This window comes from Cordyceps javanica, chromosome 6 (assembly GCF_051103115.1).
Source record: "Cordyceps javanica chromosome 6, complete sequence".
Taxonomy (NCBI): domain Eukaryota; kingdom Fungi; phylum Ascomycota; class Sordariomycetes; order Hypocreales; family Cordycipitaceae; genus Cordyceps; species Cordyceps javanica.
In genome coordinates, this window is record NC_139300.1 from 477436 (window position 1) to 493525 (window position 16090).

The 16090-nt window shown below is 52.9% G+C and overlaps 4 protein-coding genes across 4 annotated transcripts; 3 read left to right on the top strand and 1 right to left on the bottom strand.

Moving 5' to 3' along the window:
* Positions 1–2132: 2132 nt before the first annotated feature.
* V2A60_008604 (uncharacterized protein) lies at positions 2133–2291 on the top strand (the record flags this gene model as incomplete). Its single annotated transcript, XM_083259876.1, has 1 exon — positions 2133–2291. One exon carries the CDS (start codon positions 2133–2135, stop codon positions 2289–2291), a length of 159 nt encoding a protein of 52 aa, XP_083116002.1.
* A 4991-nt stretch (positions 2292–7282) lies between these two features.
* V2A60_008605 (translation initiation factor eIF2B subunit gamma) lies at positions 7283–9135 on the bottom strand (the record flags this gene model as incomplete). Its single annotated transcript, XM_083259877.1, has 3 exons — positions 7283–7389; positions 7461–8792; positions 8955–9135. The coding sequence occupies 3 exons, from the start codon at positions 9133–9135 to the stop codon at positions 7283–7285; spliced, it is 1620 nt and encodes a 539-aa protein (XP_083116003.1).
* A 687-nt stretch (positions 9136–9822) lies between these two features.
* Positions 9823–11176, top strand: V2A60_008606 (uncharacterized protein; the record flags this gene model as incomplete). Its single annotated transcript, XM_083259878.1, has 3 exons — positions 9823–10464; positions 10515–10711; positions 10774–11176. The coding sequence occupies 3 exons, from the start codon at positions 9823–9825 to the stop codon at positions 11174–11176; spliced, it is 1242 nt and encodes a 413-aa protein (XP_083116004.1).
* A 1225-nt stretch (positions 11177–12401) lies between these two features.
* Positions 12402–15396, top strand: V2A60_008607 (Spt20 family-domain-containing protein; the record flags this gene model as incomplete). Its single annotated transcript, XM_083259879.1, has 2 exons — positions 12402–12597; positions 12653–15396. 2 exons carry the CDS (start codon positions 12402–12404, stop codon positions 15394–15396), a joined length of 2940 nt encoding a protein of 979 aa, XP_083116005.1.
* Between the last annotated feature and the right edge of the window lie 694 nt (positions 15397–16090).

Consider the following 16090-nt stretch of genomic DNA (forward strand, 5'->3'; position numbering starts at 1 on the left):
TAAGCCGGCCACAGCCCGTCCACAGCCCGTCCACCAGCGTGCCGCGCGCAGCCGCTATTCTTTTCAACCTCCTCCGCCTTAACAAAACTTGCCTCTGGGTCATGTACTGCGCTAGCTAAACGAGGCAGTAGAGCAAAAGTAGCCAAAGCCACAAGCAGCAAAGTCTGCCTCTAGTGCATACACGCGAGTATGTAAGCCCGCTCCATCATCATACGGTGCACACACATTCATGGCTGATGGCGGGTGGTCGAGACACGAATCAAATTGCTTCGGCTCGCCAGACACAACTTCTCTCGGTTCTTCTCTCCATGACAACTCAGAAGTGGCAGCAAGTGTTTGGAGGTTTTGAAAACCCCCGCTGGTGACCCGAACGAGCTGTACCACAACCCATGGTGGGAGAAGCAGCGAGGAAGCCGTTCTCGCCCTGGATCGCAGTGGATGGACAGGTTTTCGTATCGACCACCACTGTATGCCGCCGCGTACCTGTGAAACGCTTCCTGAAGTGGTTTCAGAACTCGTTTCTTCCTGGCTGTCCAGCTCGTCAGGCAAGAAGACTGCGCCTAGTACCCTTCCCCATCGTTACGAGCTTCGCAGAATGAACCATGGCGTATGTAGTCGCAAGCGGCCCCGCATCGGAATAAGGGGGCATGGCGATACTTTGCGTGAAGAGAGTGATTAATTTTCCGTCTTGCAGCAAGAGATTTCTCAATTAGGTTAATACAGCTTTTCCCATCTCTCCACTTAAAAAGGGTCGCTGCAGCAGCAAGCGGCGCGGAAGCAATTCGCGGGCCTTTCCTCCCGTCGTGAACAGAAAACATAGAGTTTGGAGCCAATGCAAGTCCCACCATCCCACGGAGAAGCGGTAGAACTTGGTCTGTGCGACAAAACCCGTCCCATAACTAACTACTGGTAATGCCAGGAACCAAAGGGAACAAACATGGGCGGAGTCTTGCTTTGCCGCTTGTCTTCCAGTGAGAAGCCTGCCCTTCACGTTGACGCAGCCTATCAGTAGCCGGTACATGCGAGGGCGAACTTGAGTCTTCACTAACAACTCTCCGTTGTGCTTCCCCAGACTCACCCATAGCAGCCTCTTCCGGAGGACTGATGCACATGTCCATGTGAGTGGGTGTCTATATGTATCTTGTTCCTGAAGGGGGAAACCGTATGCTCCAGTTCTGATCTACCGGCCCTCTGCAGGGGCAGCCTCGGCGGACCGAAGATTTATTAATTAAAGATCCCTTTTTTTTTCCTTGAGAACTCTCATTCCCTGCCAAGACGGTTTTTCTTTCGTCCGTCTGTCAATTCGCGCTGCAATGAAATGAACAGCAACAAAGACGACATAAAAAAAAGATGAATAATATTCACCTTACCCAAATATAGGTCTAGTGGGCGTGATTATTCAAGCCACGTTTACGCTGCGCCTTGCCGGCAAGGACTTGCCAGATCCAAGGCTTGGCTACGGCCCAGGGTGCCCCCTGCTTGTATACCCTGCTCGTGACAGAAGAACAGACCAAGTCTATGCTTATAGCATGTAACGTAGGAAATACGCCGGACAAAGAGCTTTAATCCTATTTCATAGGTACATTATGCAAAAGTTGCGTAGAAAGCTTTCTTTTTTTTTTTCTTGTGCGACTGGAATTCTTCAAGGGGCCAATCGTCAGAGACGAAATTCACGCGCTCCACGCCGCCTTTCCACGGGAAGTGGAATACCAGTTACACCTTGCAAATTCCGATTGATAAGTACACTTTACTGTTTTCGCGACGACACGTGTGGCGGGAGGCCGACCCAGATTTTCCCATTTTAATATTTCCAATATGTGGTTGTTGATGGCGGTCTTGGGCGGGTCGTCGTACGGCAACTAGCGAAACTCTAACGACTGGGTAACATTGTACTTGTTTGTTGCAACAACACCGCACCTAGGAATAGCAAGTCACTCTCGAGGTAACAATTGTGGTGGCTAGGTATTGAAGCGGAGCAGACGCTTTCCCGGACAATCATTTGTCTGTCTCGTGACGATGTTGCAGTCGTGCTCTCAACTTGCCAGTATGGAGACGTATTGGGGCAGGCCAAGCCATGTGGGCACGGCCATTACCGAGGAATCCCACCACAGTGTGGCCCTCTCTCCGCCGACATGGATGTGACCAACGTCAACTTGACAGGCAGAAATGTGATGAAAGCTCTCGGCTGTCGCGTTTTGTTGGAACAAGGGACCCTGGTCTGGCTGAAAGACCTGGCGGGCAGGACGACGTCAGAAGTGACGGGCTTGGAATCATCTCTGGGCGCGCGATGAAACCTTTCTTTTGTTCATTACTGATAATTACCTCGATAGCCTACAAGTGGGGGTTCTTCTTTGTCAGATGGGAATTCGCCGCCATGACCGCCCATGTCGCGCAAGACAGGCCGAATCATGCGCGACTTGGCCGTGACGGGGCACAAGAAGACAACATCGGAGCCGCCACCGGATAATAGCCCCCCCCATTGTAATGGCAGGAGAACCATAGATACAACTCGGCGCGACTTTTTACCAGTATTCAATTTAGACAAGCAACCCGACAGATCAGTAGCCGAGGGGCCAAGCAAGCAATGTCGCAGATAGTGTGGTTATAGTGTGGACATTGTGTGTTTTCCCTTCTACCCGCGCCCTTCACAAGGGAGACGGTACAGTCAATAATCAGTAGTTGACCGATCAGTAGCTGGTTTTCAAAAGAGCATATTTTCTACTCCATGCCCACAGAAAACTCACTTCCCTCTCCGCATCGAGGGATGTTGGAGCGGCAACGGCCGGGCTTTTACTGATTCTTGCTCCGTACTCTCTCTCTCTCTCTCGAACGACTCAGACGCGGTAGTCTCGTCTCACCAGCTGGGTTGCAACACGCCAAGATTACACCTGGAGGACATCCTGTGTAAGACTTGGAGAATCTCAGCGTAAGTTTACTTACGAGATGGAGCTTTCCGTTTCCCCGGAGCGCGAACGAATGCTTCAGGAACAGGGGTGCCGTTGCTCAACATAGCGACTTGTCGATCACTCCAAGTACGGTTAACCTCGTTCGATTTTCAGCTCTTTTCCTGTTTCCTTAGAGCCGTTTAAGCCCAAATAACGTTACTTGGCGCAGTGGAAGATAGGGATAACCGAGCATCTCACCCACGGTCTGATGCCCCCCCTCCCGCCCGGCTAACACGATAAGACGTCATGTTATACAGTGGCGGCGGCCAATACCGAGTCAGATGTCATAAACACTAGAAGCAGCAAAAACACGAGATGATTCGAGACGTCAATGGACGAGTTCTGCAAACGAGGCTTCGGAACCCTCGGAACAGGTCCTCTTTCACAAGTTGACAGCTCACCTCCGTCCCACGGCGGGAGCCAAAGGCTCGGGGCGAGCGCGCCGAGCATAGCCTTAACCTCAAGCGACCTTTGTGTTTTCTACTCAACCTAGTATAACGTACTTGTTTTCAAAACGGCTCTGGCAACGACAAATAATAGGTCTTTGCTGTCTTGCGGAACGGTTACGGTACCCGCGTTGGTTCTTGAGCCAAACTCCAAACTCCAAACTCTCTTTTACATGGCATTGCGCTACTGTCCGTTCCGAGTGACAGCCCTTCGATCGCGCCAGGAACAAAACATGCCCGGAAACTACAAGGTGGCATGTTCAACATCATTCGATTGCTTGCGCCCCCCTCCCTCCCCCGGAGTTGCATACTTTGGGGAAGCATGGGCAACCGGGGTCGCTCGTCTGTTGGAGTCTGTTGGAGCGCTATTAGCTTTCGAAAAAGGCAAGTGAGCTGTACTGGGTATTGGCGCCCTCAGCCACCCACCTCCCATCAAAACCCGGACGAGCTGCTCCAAAGTGACCCATCACATTGCGCTAGCATCCGCGCAATCAGACAAATCCAGAGTTTTTTTTGGTTTGGCAGGTGTGGCGGGCTCGCCAGCAAAACTACTGCCACTGGGCTGTGTTAACGCGCGTCGAGCTGCCACTCTGCCTTCTAACCCTCTTTTCTTTTCTTTTTTCTTTTTTCTTTTTTTTGCTTTTTGGCCTTCTTCGCAAGGGCTAAGAAGGTTAGTTATCAAGTGGACGAGCCTGGCTCTCCCACTCAGCTATGTTTGCACGCCACACCGCACGTCTTCACGTCAACCCCCCCCCCCCCCCTCTCCCCTTCTTCCCCCAAAAAGCCAACGTAGACACGCTCCCTCGTCTGTTTTGCTTTTCTTCCTCATCAGGAACCGGCTCGCTGTTTCGGTCACGAGCTTGATGCACACGCCCCCCCCTTCTCTCCATGGCAAAAAAAATTCACGATATGGGAAATAACTACTCCGTAACTAGTCCGTCACCCACTCCCACTTCTCGCTACACCACATCAAGCGATCGGAACCCACAGGACTGGATCGATTGCTCCTTGCACTTGCTGCAACCTGCAAATCCGATGCCCTCCCCCCCGGTCGGCCGACATCTTTGACGACTTTGGAAACATGGTAATTTCCTTTTGACTCTTTTCTCCATGGCATGATAGCATGCAAATTCCCACCTTTCCGCCCGTGCAAGTCAGAAGTCAGGCCAACTACCGCAACGACGAGAGGGGATCGATCCTCCTCCCCCCCCTCCCCTTGGCTTTGCAAGCCCTCGGGCGGGCGCGCGATCAGCACAAGGTACCCCGCTCGCATTATGCCGCTGCTGTCTCGGTGATTGCTGGGCGGTTGACAATGGTGCTCCGAAACGGGCGGGCTCAGAGAGCAGCAGCAGCATCGACCGTTCAAGCCGTGATGCCCTCCACTGCATCTTCTTGTGCCTGTGCTTACATAAGTACGTCCTTGTCGTGTGAGAGAACACTCTCTCCATCGTGCCCTTTTCTCGAGTCTATCAAAAAAAAAAATGGCCCTCGCGTGTCAGCGTCGTACCCTTTCGCTCTCTTGGTTCCCAATTGTGTTTGATCTGGGATCTGACCCTGGCTTCGGCCGCAGGGTGTGGGGGGGGTGTCCTGGGGGGGCATGGGGGGGCATGGGCTTTGCAGCAACATGCGGAAGAGTGGCATGGAATACCACGCCATCATGGGGGAAATTGTGTCCCGAAAATATCTCGATCGAGGGGAAGGAGATCGCTGTTTTTCCGGCTGTATTTGGGGTGCCTCTGCAACTAAAAACCCTTGTAGGGATAAAAAAAAAATGTCCGAGTTGGCATCGTGCAGTAGCGTCCTGCAACTAGCACACACCAAAAAAAAACGAACGCAACATGATGTCGCATTTTCCAATGGGACGGACTCCTTGGTGTTCCATGTTGCTGTTTCAGTGCTTTCCTTTGCAAAGGGCACACACAGTCTTGAAGCGCGGGCGATGTAAGTAGTTGGTATCTCACATAGAAACCTAGGCCGTGAAATAGTCCCCTCCTAAAACAGCAAGGGCGGTTGGATTATGTGCCTGATAGTAGGCCAACTGACCCAAGTATATTGCTGAGCGCGCCTGGCGAGACCCCCCAGCATCTTGTCACGGTTAATCCATGACTTCTCTCGCCTTGAACCTGATGCAAGGTCGCTACCAACTCAGGCAGCATATTTTGCCGCTCCGGGACCCGTCATTGAGTACCAGTACCAAATTCTGTGATTTAAGAAAGAGCAGTCGGGTCTTGATGTTACGGCTTGTCTACTAATACGAATAGGCGCTAACAAGAAGGCTCTTGGTTGCTCACGCCGATAACTGAACCACAGCCCAGCCAACACAAGGGCACATCAAGGTCCGAAAGCGATGGGCTTAGATTCGTTTTGTCTAGTTTAGCTCCCCATTTTGTATGGGTAGGAGGGCGGGAACAACCCTGCCCTGAGGTTCCTGGCTTGGAGAATGTCTCAGAGTGAGCTCACGCAAAAACAATGACAAGTTTATTTGATTAGTATATATATCAGGCCAAAGATTTCAACCTAGCTGAATGATATACATTTCAGACAAGTAGTACCTGACAGATCACCTGCAACGTGCCCAAATTAATCTTGGGGATTCATCACTCCAACGCAAGAGTTTTCCTAACCTCCCATGTAGACATCACTACGGAGTAGTAGTATTATTCCAACGACGTGTTGGACTACAGGTCGTGGTTTTGCCGTAATTGCAGTGAAACCGAGCCCTACAGATAATCAGCCTTTCGGGGCCTCGCGTGATCCGCCTTTGGTGTAAGCGAGAGCTGGCTGGCGAACTTGAAGAGCAAGCCACAAACATACCCCCTTTCTGCTTTGCTATCTGGCTAGCTGAGTCAAGATTGAAAGTTTTCATTGATATAAAAAGCAAAAGTTGTTGCAAGCGTGCCCCCCCCCCCCCCCCAGGTTCCGGTAACTCACCGCTGGCGCGCGACGTTCGGGTGGCCGCAACTTGCTTGCTGGGCAGCGCGAACCAAAAGCGCTAAAACTCTCCTTGCAATTAATACCCGTCGCCAGGGGTTGCAAAGGCGACGTCATTTGTGCTGGTTCCATCTGTTCACCTGATCGATCGAGAGCAAGTCAGATAAAATGATACAGAGACAAAAACGCCCGTCGGTTCCGCGACTTGGTGGCCTGTATCGCTGAGCAACATCATCCCTGGCGGATGAACCAAATTAATTTCGCAGCTTGCCGAACTTCACCCCCCCCCCCCCTCCTCTTCTTTCCTTCTTCTTCTTCCCCTCTTCCCCTCTCTCCCCCCTGGTTCATCGGCCAAATTCATCTCTCTACGCACGACGTCGAACTTTGCAAATATGGAAAAGGCCCAAAAGTACGGTTCATCTTGTGGCTAGGCCTCTCGGAAGTTTACCCGATCAGGCCCCAGCAGGCCCATCAGGCCCAGCAGGTAGGCTAAGAAAAAACAGGGGCGGCATGAATGGGAAAGCCTCACGTACAATGGGCTCCGTTCACCGTGATGGAGACTAAACTTTCCACAGCCTCAATTTTTCCACCGCTCGGCGCCGGTTATCCGGAACCGCGTGCCCGGAAGAGGTGCTTCACTGACTTTGCGTCGCTCTGCCAAGCTCAGATTGCCCCGGAGCACCCCACGTTTGCGAGGGATTAACGTAAAATAGGTCCGAAGAGAGAATTTGCGCAGAATGCTCTCCACATCTAGCAACCCCCTCCGCCGCTGTTCTTCGCAGTCTTGGCGACTTCGACGAACGAATAGGGCTCAAAGGAATAGCAATTCACTCTGTATCAAAGTTGTGGATTACGCGACTTTTCCGTCAAGGCACGGGCAAATTCCGTACAGAAAAACTCGTGCGCGTGGTGTCAAGTCTTGGCCATTCATTCTAGACTTGTCGAGATTGGTCCTTCTCATTATACATCGTCCATAGTGTCATCCGCATGGCCCAGCACTTCCTCCATCTCTGCTTCCGTAGCCTCTAACCCTTCTGAGCTCATGAGCCTATTGTCCTTATCCTCGGCTGTACATCAAAGTCAGATTTGCACATGCCATTATATTGTATTGTCCAAGGAAACAGAGGGTCCAACTTACTTCTTGGCTCAACGAGAAGGTTTTCTTGAATTTCGCAGTCCGTGAGAACAGATCCATCACCAATGACGCTCCGTTTACCCAGGATGCACTTGGTGAGCTTGCATCCTTTCCCAACGACGACGCCATCCATAAGTAGACACTGCGACAACTTGGCGCCTTCCTGAATCTGGCAACCGGCTCCAATCACGCACTCTTTGATAGACGTTTTTTCTTCTACTGTTACATTCTCGGCAATGAGACTGTCAGCCTTGGTGATGGTCGTCCTTGGTTTCACGCCCTCAGGGTATGCAATCTTGCGGGGATGCGCGAACGGTGAGGCAGCGTCAGGCCCAGCCTCTTCCAGTGAAGGCAACTTTGCGAGCTGCAGAGAAACAGCAAGCAGAAGCTGCGCTGTGTCGACGCGGCGAATGATCGAGCCAGCTTCTTGAGTCTTGTTCGAATGAAGGTAGGCAATCATCGGGGGCACAGACTCTGAGGAGCTGCGGGGTGCTCTCGAAGATCCATCGCCAGTAGTAGCAGCATTGGCCGGCGAGTTCGAATCAGTGGCACTTGAATCACTATCCGCATTAGATTTTGCGTCATCCCCGGCGTCGTTCTTGCAAGATTCCATGATCTTCAGCTTCTCGACTAATCCTTCTTGCCAGCTGGCCTTGGCCCACCATCCAACGACATCTTCGCCTATGCTCTCGAATCTTTCGTTCGCTTGAATAAAATCCAGAATCCATCGGGGGAAAATGTAGATGTGAGCATCGCGGTGTGTTGTGAGCATGCGAATGCGGGGGTTGGCCCTCAGAAGGCCGTGGCGGAGAGCAAGAGCCTTGCGGTCTTCCATCCGATCGTTGAGCGCGTCAGTAGGCATAGTGTATACGACTCGGGAGACATTGGCCAAGATTGATCCTTTGGGTGGCATGGTAGCAGACTGCGGTAGGGCAGTTGTGGCGACAAAGTCCGTCTCTTCACCCTTGACCGTGACGTTGTTCTTGGTCTCATACCAGACACCGATACCACCACTATGGCGGCTTCGGCTACCGTTTGAGAAGCCCCTGGCGCCCAAGAGATCAGTGGCGCTGGCTGCTTTGACCATCCATGCTTGCAAAAGCTGTTCGGCCCCAAATTCACAAACAAGGTCGCAAGGAAGGACAATGAAGTCGCCGGTGATGATGTTGCAAATTTCGGGCAGTCGAAGAATTTCGGCAGTGCCCGTCGTCTGTGTCAGATCTGCTGGGCAAACGATTTCTGGTTTAGGCAGCGGCAGACCGGTGAGATGGGGGTTTGTGCCCATGGCAGCCTTGATGGCTTTGGCCGCTGAGGGCGGGCAAACCAGTGTGATTTCTGCGCGGGTGTCAGTTTTGGCTGAACTTTTGATTGTCTATAAGTAGCGGAATGGCCACTTGTAAAGTTTAAAACAGAAATCAATTAAGCGCGCGATATATCTAGATATCTCTCCTTTCTTGCTTCTCAATTTATGGCTGGTAAGCTCATAATTATACTCACTTGAAACTCCCGTGCGATAGCAGAGGTCAATCGGGTACCAGACCATCGGTCTATTGGCAATCGGCAAGAGCGCCTTGGGGTTCTCGTCGGGGTTCGAGGTGAAAGTCGGGAATGATGATCCCGGGCCACAAAGGATCAGGGCTTGCAGCCCGGTAGAGGCGTTGGAGACGGAGTGAGGCATGTTGGAGGGGCAATGGTGAGCTGTTGATCCCGACCAAATTGCATGCGCACGGCAGACACGAGGGAAAGACTGCCAGAGCGCAATGTTTACAATCCCTGAGAGTCAACCCTTCTCTCAATACTGCGCGAGGTAGCGTGTCGTGTCTACAAACATGCGGCACTTGGAGTCGTTTGAAGAGTCATCTTTAGGAATTAATTGTTCACCCCACCAAGGAAGTCAAGCTTGAGATGTGGCTTGTGGCCGTGTGGCTGGAGCGACGCCACAGTTGCTGCCTTACTGCCATTCACGTGCGCTGAACGTGGCGCAGCTCACCAGCCACCAGTCATTGTCGGCATAGTGGCTGCACAGTGACGCTACTTTTCCCGCAACAGCCTCGGGCGCGGCGCGTTGCTGGGAAGCGTCCTCGGCTGCTCCACATTGTTGACATTGTTCAATCAACCCCCAGCCACCATTTTGTCCGCGACCAAAACGTAGGTCAACCCCACCGGCAGAATAGATTGCTCCGTCCCTCATCAAGCATTCGCGCATTCCAAGACATTTTGTCGGACTGAGCGTGGCCGCCCCCCAACTCCATCGCTTCGCCCCCTCTCGCGTCGACGCCCAGAGCTCACCAAGCTTGTCCCGACCCCAATCCCGAAGGCCACCCTCGTGGGTGATGTGATGCGACTTCTTCTCAGCTAACGAATCATGCCTTCGCCAAATGACCGCCGGCGCGGCGTCTGGAGCCATTGGGTTCCGCTCGTCGTCACCGTCACCATCGCCAGCGCAGGGCTAGTTGCTTGGGCGCTGAGCCAGCGTAAGGAGGAGGAGCACCCCAGCTACGACCAGGAGCACGAGCATCTCGACTACGAGAATGCGGATTATGGCGACAACCCGCCGTACGGCGCAACAAACCGTGGCCCGCGCCCCGGTCCCGGTCCCGGTCCCGGCCCTGGCCCGAATTCCCAGTCGCGACCCGGTTACAGTGCGGCTTCTCGAAACGGGGAGGATGCATATGGAACGCAGGCCGAGGCCAGCGGCTCCAACTGGGGCGCTAGGATGTCCGGTGCCTTGCGCCGAACCCCCAGCCCTCAGCAGTTCTTCGACTCGACTGGCAAGACTATTACAGCTGGCGTTGCGGCAGCTGGCGCCGTCATCGGCAAGACTCTGGCTTCCATCCGCGAGGAGGATAAGTACCCCGACGATAGTAGAGTCTGGTCTGAGGAAGCCGATGCGAAGAAGGAACGCGGCCCTGTCTACGGTGACAAGCGCCGTCGCACTGTCGCCGTGGTGGTGTCAGCTGATAGCCCCTTGGGCCGCTTCGCCGACGACGAATCTCATGAGCATGCTGTAGGTACCAGTCGTCGCAATGTTGCAATGCAGTTCTGACCTTCTTTCAGTCTATCCTGTCTCACATTCCTCGCCATAACGACTTCTCTCGCATCAAGTTGTTTGTTCTCATCTACGCCCCCGATCTGAAGGACAACGCGCTGGAGAACGCTACAAGTAACCTACCGCCACCGTCCCTGAGCTCGTCATTCTCTAACATTGGTCATGATCAAGCCCAAACGCCGGGCGAGGAGACCAAGAGCCCGATGTAAGTGACGTCAAGCCGATCTTTTGCATTCAAGCAGATACCCGAGTTAACTGTTGTATTAGTGCTTCTACGGAAAACACCGCCTTCAACGCCGTCTACTCGCAGGCCCTTGCCTTGGTCGACAAGGAGGCCATGATTCTTCCTTTCACCACTCCTAACGGTCATGTCCATATCCTCCGACACCTGCAGCCAGAGGTCATTTATCTCCAAGAGTCGCTTGCTGGCGATAACGGTAGCATCATCACCAACATGCAAACTTGGCTCCGCCACGATATCATGCTCGTGGTTGGTGCTGACAGTGGATCTGGCGGTTTGGCTGACAGTGAGTCGGAGGCTGAGCGTACAACAAAGACGCAGCAGTGGTGGCAACGATCCGATCGTGTTGGTCGTGGGAGGGGTATCGTCGTCGTCGACAGCATGCGCGTGAATGACGACTGGGCTCGCCGCGTCACTGGTAAGGAATAAACCATCGCAGCGAGATGGCTATCGTATAAAGGGGTTTTATAGGTCTAGTTATTTAGCTCCGTGCACAAGAACACTGTTTGAGCACGGTATTATGTGTAAATGTGAATATAATCAGTTTTGCGTATGTTATTCGCGGGTTTGCAGGGTAGGATACCATAACCTGCTTGTAAATATGACGACAAGATACCAGAAGTTTACTTTTTTCTTTTCATGACTATTCTATAGGTATCAGCCAGGAATGTGACGGGGAATGAGACAGGCCTATAACACGGCGTGACCGAGAAAATAGAATAGCCATGTGCGGAGCAATAGGTTATTTCGCTATCCCGCGAAAATAGCATCCGAGCCATAATGAGGTTGCGGATGCAAACGCAGTGGCTGGGTTTGCCGTGTAGAGAAAGACATTGAGAAGGAAATAAGACAAGAAGGGCTTTCCAAAAAATAATCTTTCTTCAGGATGGCTTCGTGATAGCGGAACGACGTGACGAGTCGGGTAAGGCAGCGAAGTAACCCACCACACAACATTGACAATCACTTTAAAATACCAATTTGATGGCTTCCCAGCAAAATATACACTGATCCATATTTCTAATTGCAAAATGACTTGCAAGCCACCCTCTATGAGCGACAACCGAGTGACTTCACACAGTATAGGGTAGGCTGAAGATTATCACGTGACGCCCTTGTGTGGCCTCGATCTCCAGCTAATCGACCTTCTGACCTTGGGGTAAGCGGCTCACTCCACATGCAGGATCAGGATCGCCAACCTCACAGGGTGCTATCGTGGCTCTTGTCTTCTATCCAGATACCGCATCAAGAGATGCACGGGGACTTGTTGATCCCGGAACCCGACGCCGTCCCATCCTCACTCGTTTTCTTTGCGACGGCATCGCCGAGCACGACCGGCTAGCCCCTCCAACGACTTGCGACGACGTATCGCGACGACCGGCATCGAATCCGTCGCCCATCACGCCACAGCCATCAATGGTCACGTTCTGATCGGATAGATAAGCCATTTCAATAGCACTGCGACGGGTGGACAGTATCCTCTCCACGCTCACAGCGCCGGCCGCGGTGCGCGCTTCGAGGAGACATGTCCCCGGCTACCGCGGTCGCTATACCAACCCCTGGGACGAAAGCAAAGAAACCATCGCCAATAGGAACTAGCGTTAACGGAGTCGCACTTCCCACGTCTTTATCATCACCGTTGCTCGCAAACAAGAAGATGGCTGCGTCCGCGAAGCCGCCTGCCAGTACCGTCGGTGGTGCGGTCGGTGTCCCCACAGTTCGGCCTGTCAACCGCGCACGGCGCGACACGAATTCGCAAGGCCTTGGTAGGCATTCACGGAACAGCGCTGGCAGGCGTACTGGATCGATCTCCGATGAGGCTTCCGCCAACGGCGGAGGAACGCTCCCATATGGTAATTCTCCTGTGTCCAATAGCCTGCCATCATTCACACACTAAACACCAAGCAGTTGTATCCGACTCGTACATCCTCACAAAACATGCCGGCAGTCCGCCATCTCTTGTCGTGCATCTGCATGCCACACATTTTCGATTTGATGGGCAGGATGGCATGTTCCAGTACAAGTCACCCATGAAGCTCTTCCTCGAACACGTCCGAAGCCGCACGATTCCCCACGACCTACTTGAGTATTTCATCCAAGCCAAGGTGCAATTTTACGACGGCTGTCTCATCGTTCAACTTCACGACCACAAGTCAGCTGCGCAATCCAAGGATGTTGCGCGACGAACTTCCGCGTCGACCAAGACAGTGCCGTCGTCCATCCATAACTACAACCAATGGCTCACGCCATCGCCCTTCGTCCCATACCCAAAGGAGGAACAGGGCTCCCACGATGAATCTAAGAAAGCGGACGAAGAAACAAAACCGCCAGAAGGGGAAACATCCGAAGTGAATGGCCAGGAGGAGACGAAGCCCAAGGTTGCTGCTAAACCAAAAGTTTTCACAGTCGTTTTACATCCAACTCCGGAAAGTTTACACATGGACCTCTTGATCAAGGCTACAACTCCAAAAGGCATTCCGGAAACCTACGTACCACCACCAACACCCTTGTCGCTCGGAAACCCGCCTACCCCAACCGTTAATACCATGCCGCCGCCCGCGAAACGCCAAAGACGAGATAAAACCGAACTGGACGGCTCCAACATCTATGTTGCAGAGGGACAAATTTTGTTAGCTACCATGGCACCGTTAATATTAAGCCCCACCAAGAATGCAGAGGAGACTATCGCACTACTGGAGGCCATGTCTCACCCCAAGCACGCAGAATCGCCACCGCAACCAAAGACTAGAAAGCGCACTGTTGCCGAGGTCGCCGCAGATGAGGCGGCGGCTGCAGACCAGGAACGTTACATGCTTGTACTGGACGAACGTCTACCCTCCGGTATCGCTGGTGGGCAAGGCGCAGGTGCGGCAGATGGCGATGCCCAAAATGCAGCCGCTACATTCGAACCGCGTTTCGAACGTTTCAAAGTTATCGAAGACATTAAAAGGCAGCATGCCGAGAAGAAGGAACAAGAGAAGCTCAAGCAACAAGAGAACGACCGGCGACTGCAGGAACAGCGACTTCAGCAGCAGAGGGAGCAGCAGGCAGCAGCACAGCGGCAGGAAGCCGAGCGCGCTAGACAAGCTGCAGCCAATAGAGAGAATCAGCTTCGTCAAGCCGAGGCTCAAAGACAGGCCATGGCTGCCCGACAAGCACAGGCAGCACAGGCAGCACAGGCAGCACAGGCCCAGCAAGCCGCGCAGGCGCAAGCGCAAGCCCAACAAGTTGCGCAAGCACAGCAAGCCGCGCAGGCGCAGCAAGCGGCTCAAATGGCCCAGCGCAACAGCCAAGGTGGCATGGTGCAAAATGGCGCTGCTGCTAATGGCATGCAAAATGGCATTCACGGGTCTGCTCAGACTAGATTCCCGTCGCAAATTTCACAAGCCCAGGCAGCCTCCTCCCCTATTGTCCGCCAAGGCACACCACAAAACATGCCTTCGCCCATGGTAGGAAGCGCACCCATGCAGCAATCCAACTCTGGTGCTGCTGGGAGCCCGCCACGACCGCCATCTGTTGTGCAGAACAACCTGTCAGCCCCCATGGCACACACCATGTCTGCTAGAGGCAGTCAACAGAGTCACGCCTCAGGTACTCCACGTATGCCCAACGCGACCCCTAACATGGCACATGCTACGCCGATTAACAGACAAGCCATGTCTTCAACTCCACGCATGACGCAGGCCAGCCCGCCACCTAATATGATGGCGCAAGGCTCGCAAGTGGGCGGTAACATGGGCGGCAACATGGGAATGCCTATTAACCATGGGATGAGCCCTCAGAATCAGATGCTTGCTCAACAAATGGCAACGCAGCAGAGGTTGATACAGCAGCAGCAGCAGCAGCTTACGATGCAAAATGGTGGAATGCCTAATATGAATGGTCAGCCCATGACCCCGCAGCAGCAGCAGCAGTTGATTCAGGCTATGCAGCGCCACATGCTTCTGCAACAACAACAGCAGCAGCAAGGTGGCATGTTGACGCCTCAGCAGCAGCAGCAGCAGGCTATTTATCAACAGCAGCTGCAAAGCCTGCAGGGCGGCCAGCTGCGCCAGATGACTCCACAACAGCAGCAGCAGCTCCAGCAAATGGCACGGATGGGCCAGTTCGGTCAGATGGGCAACGCGATGCAGAGACAGATGAGCGGGCAGGTCATGAACGGTAACGCCGCGAATATGCAAGCCATGGCCGCCATGCAGCAACAAATCCAGCAACAGCAAGCGCAGCAAGCACAGCAAGCGCAGCAAGCGCAGCAAGCGCAGCAAGCGCAGCAAGCGCAGCAACAGCAGCAGCAGCAGCAGCAGCAGCAGCAAGGCCAGCAAGGTCAAACGCAGTTTGCTCAAGCACAGACGCCGCAGCAGCCTGGTGCACCGAATCAAATGCATGTACAGCTCAACAATCACGCCAAACTCATCTTCCAGAGAATGGTTGCAGCAGCTGCTCCCAAGTATGGCGGGCCGGAACACATCCCACAAGATGCCATGAACAGGATGAAGCAGCTTTCATTCAACCAGGCCACCCAGCAGTTCCAGCATCATCTTATGCAGCGACGAGCACATGCTGCCCAGCAACAACAGCTGATGATGCAACAACAACAACAACAATCTATGCAAGGCATGGGTAATGGCATGATGGGGCCTCAGGGTATGTAAGCGGTGAGAAGGGGAGGGATTTCTTCTTCTATCATTGTATTTTCAAGATTGGATACGGAGCAACAAAAGGGGAGGCAAGAACTGAATCCGGTTATACTTTGGTGGTACGGAGCAAGGAGTTTGCTTACGTCGGTTTTGCTATTTTGGTCCTTTTTTGGCTTTTATTTTTTGGCTCTTCTTTGTTTACTAACGCGAGCATGGCTATGTATTTGGGCATGGTTTCCTAATACCCTACGGAAGGAATTATGTTTATGCTTTGGCTGTTTCTTTTCAAAGCCCTTGATGCAGATACCCCTTGGGGAATCAGCGGTAAATTTAGTTAGCGTCACGGCTGCGCTTGTGTACCAAACGATAAAGTTATTTGTAAATGGCATGACCATCGAGCTGTAGAGGGGGATGTCACTCCATAATATTGTGTGATGCAACTTTGCTTTCAGTATGTAGGCAACCCTATTCGGACGTAAGCTACTTACTGCGGATATTCGCTCGGACATGATCATGTAGGAAAACCGTGAAGCCTCTCGGCATATGAAATGATGCTTGAAAAAAAAAAAAAAACAGAGACTACTCCCTACAGTGTTGTCACAAATATGATGCAATGTCGTGCTCAACGTGGTTGATAATAAGTGACTGCTCTGTTGCGGATGTTCAGGTACCATAAGTGGGTCACGTGTAGCACCCAAATATTACGACA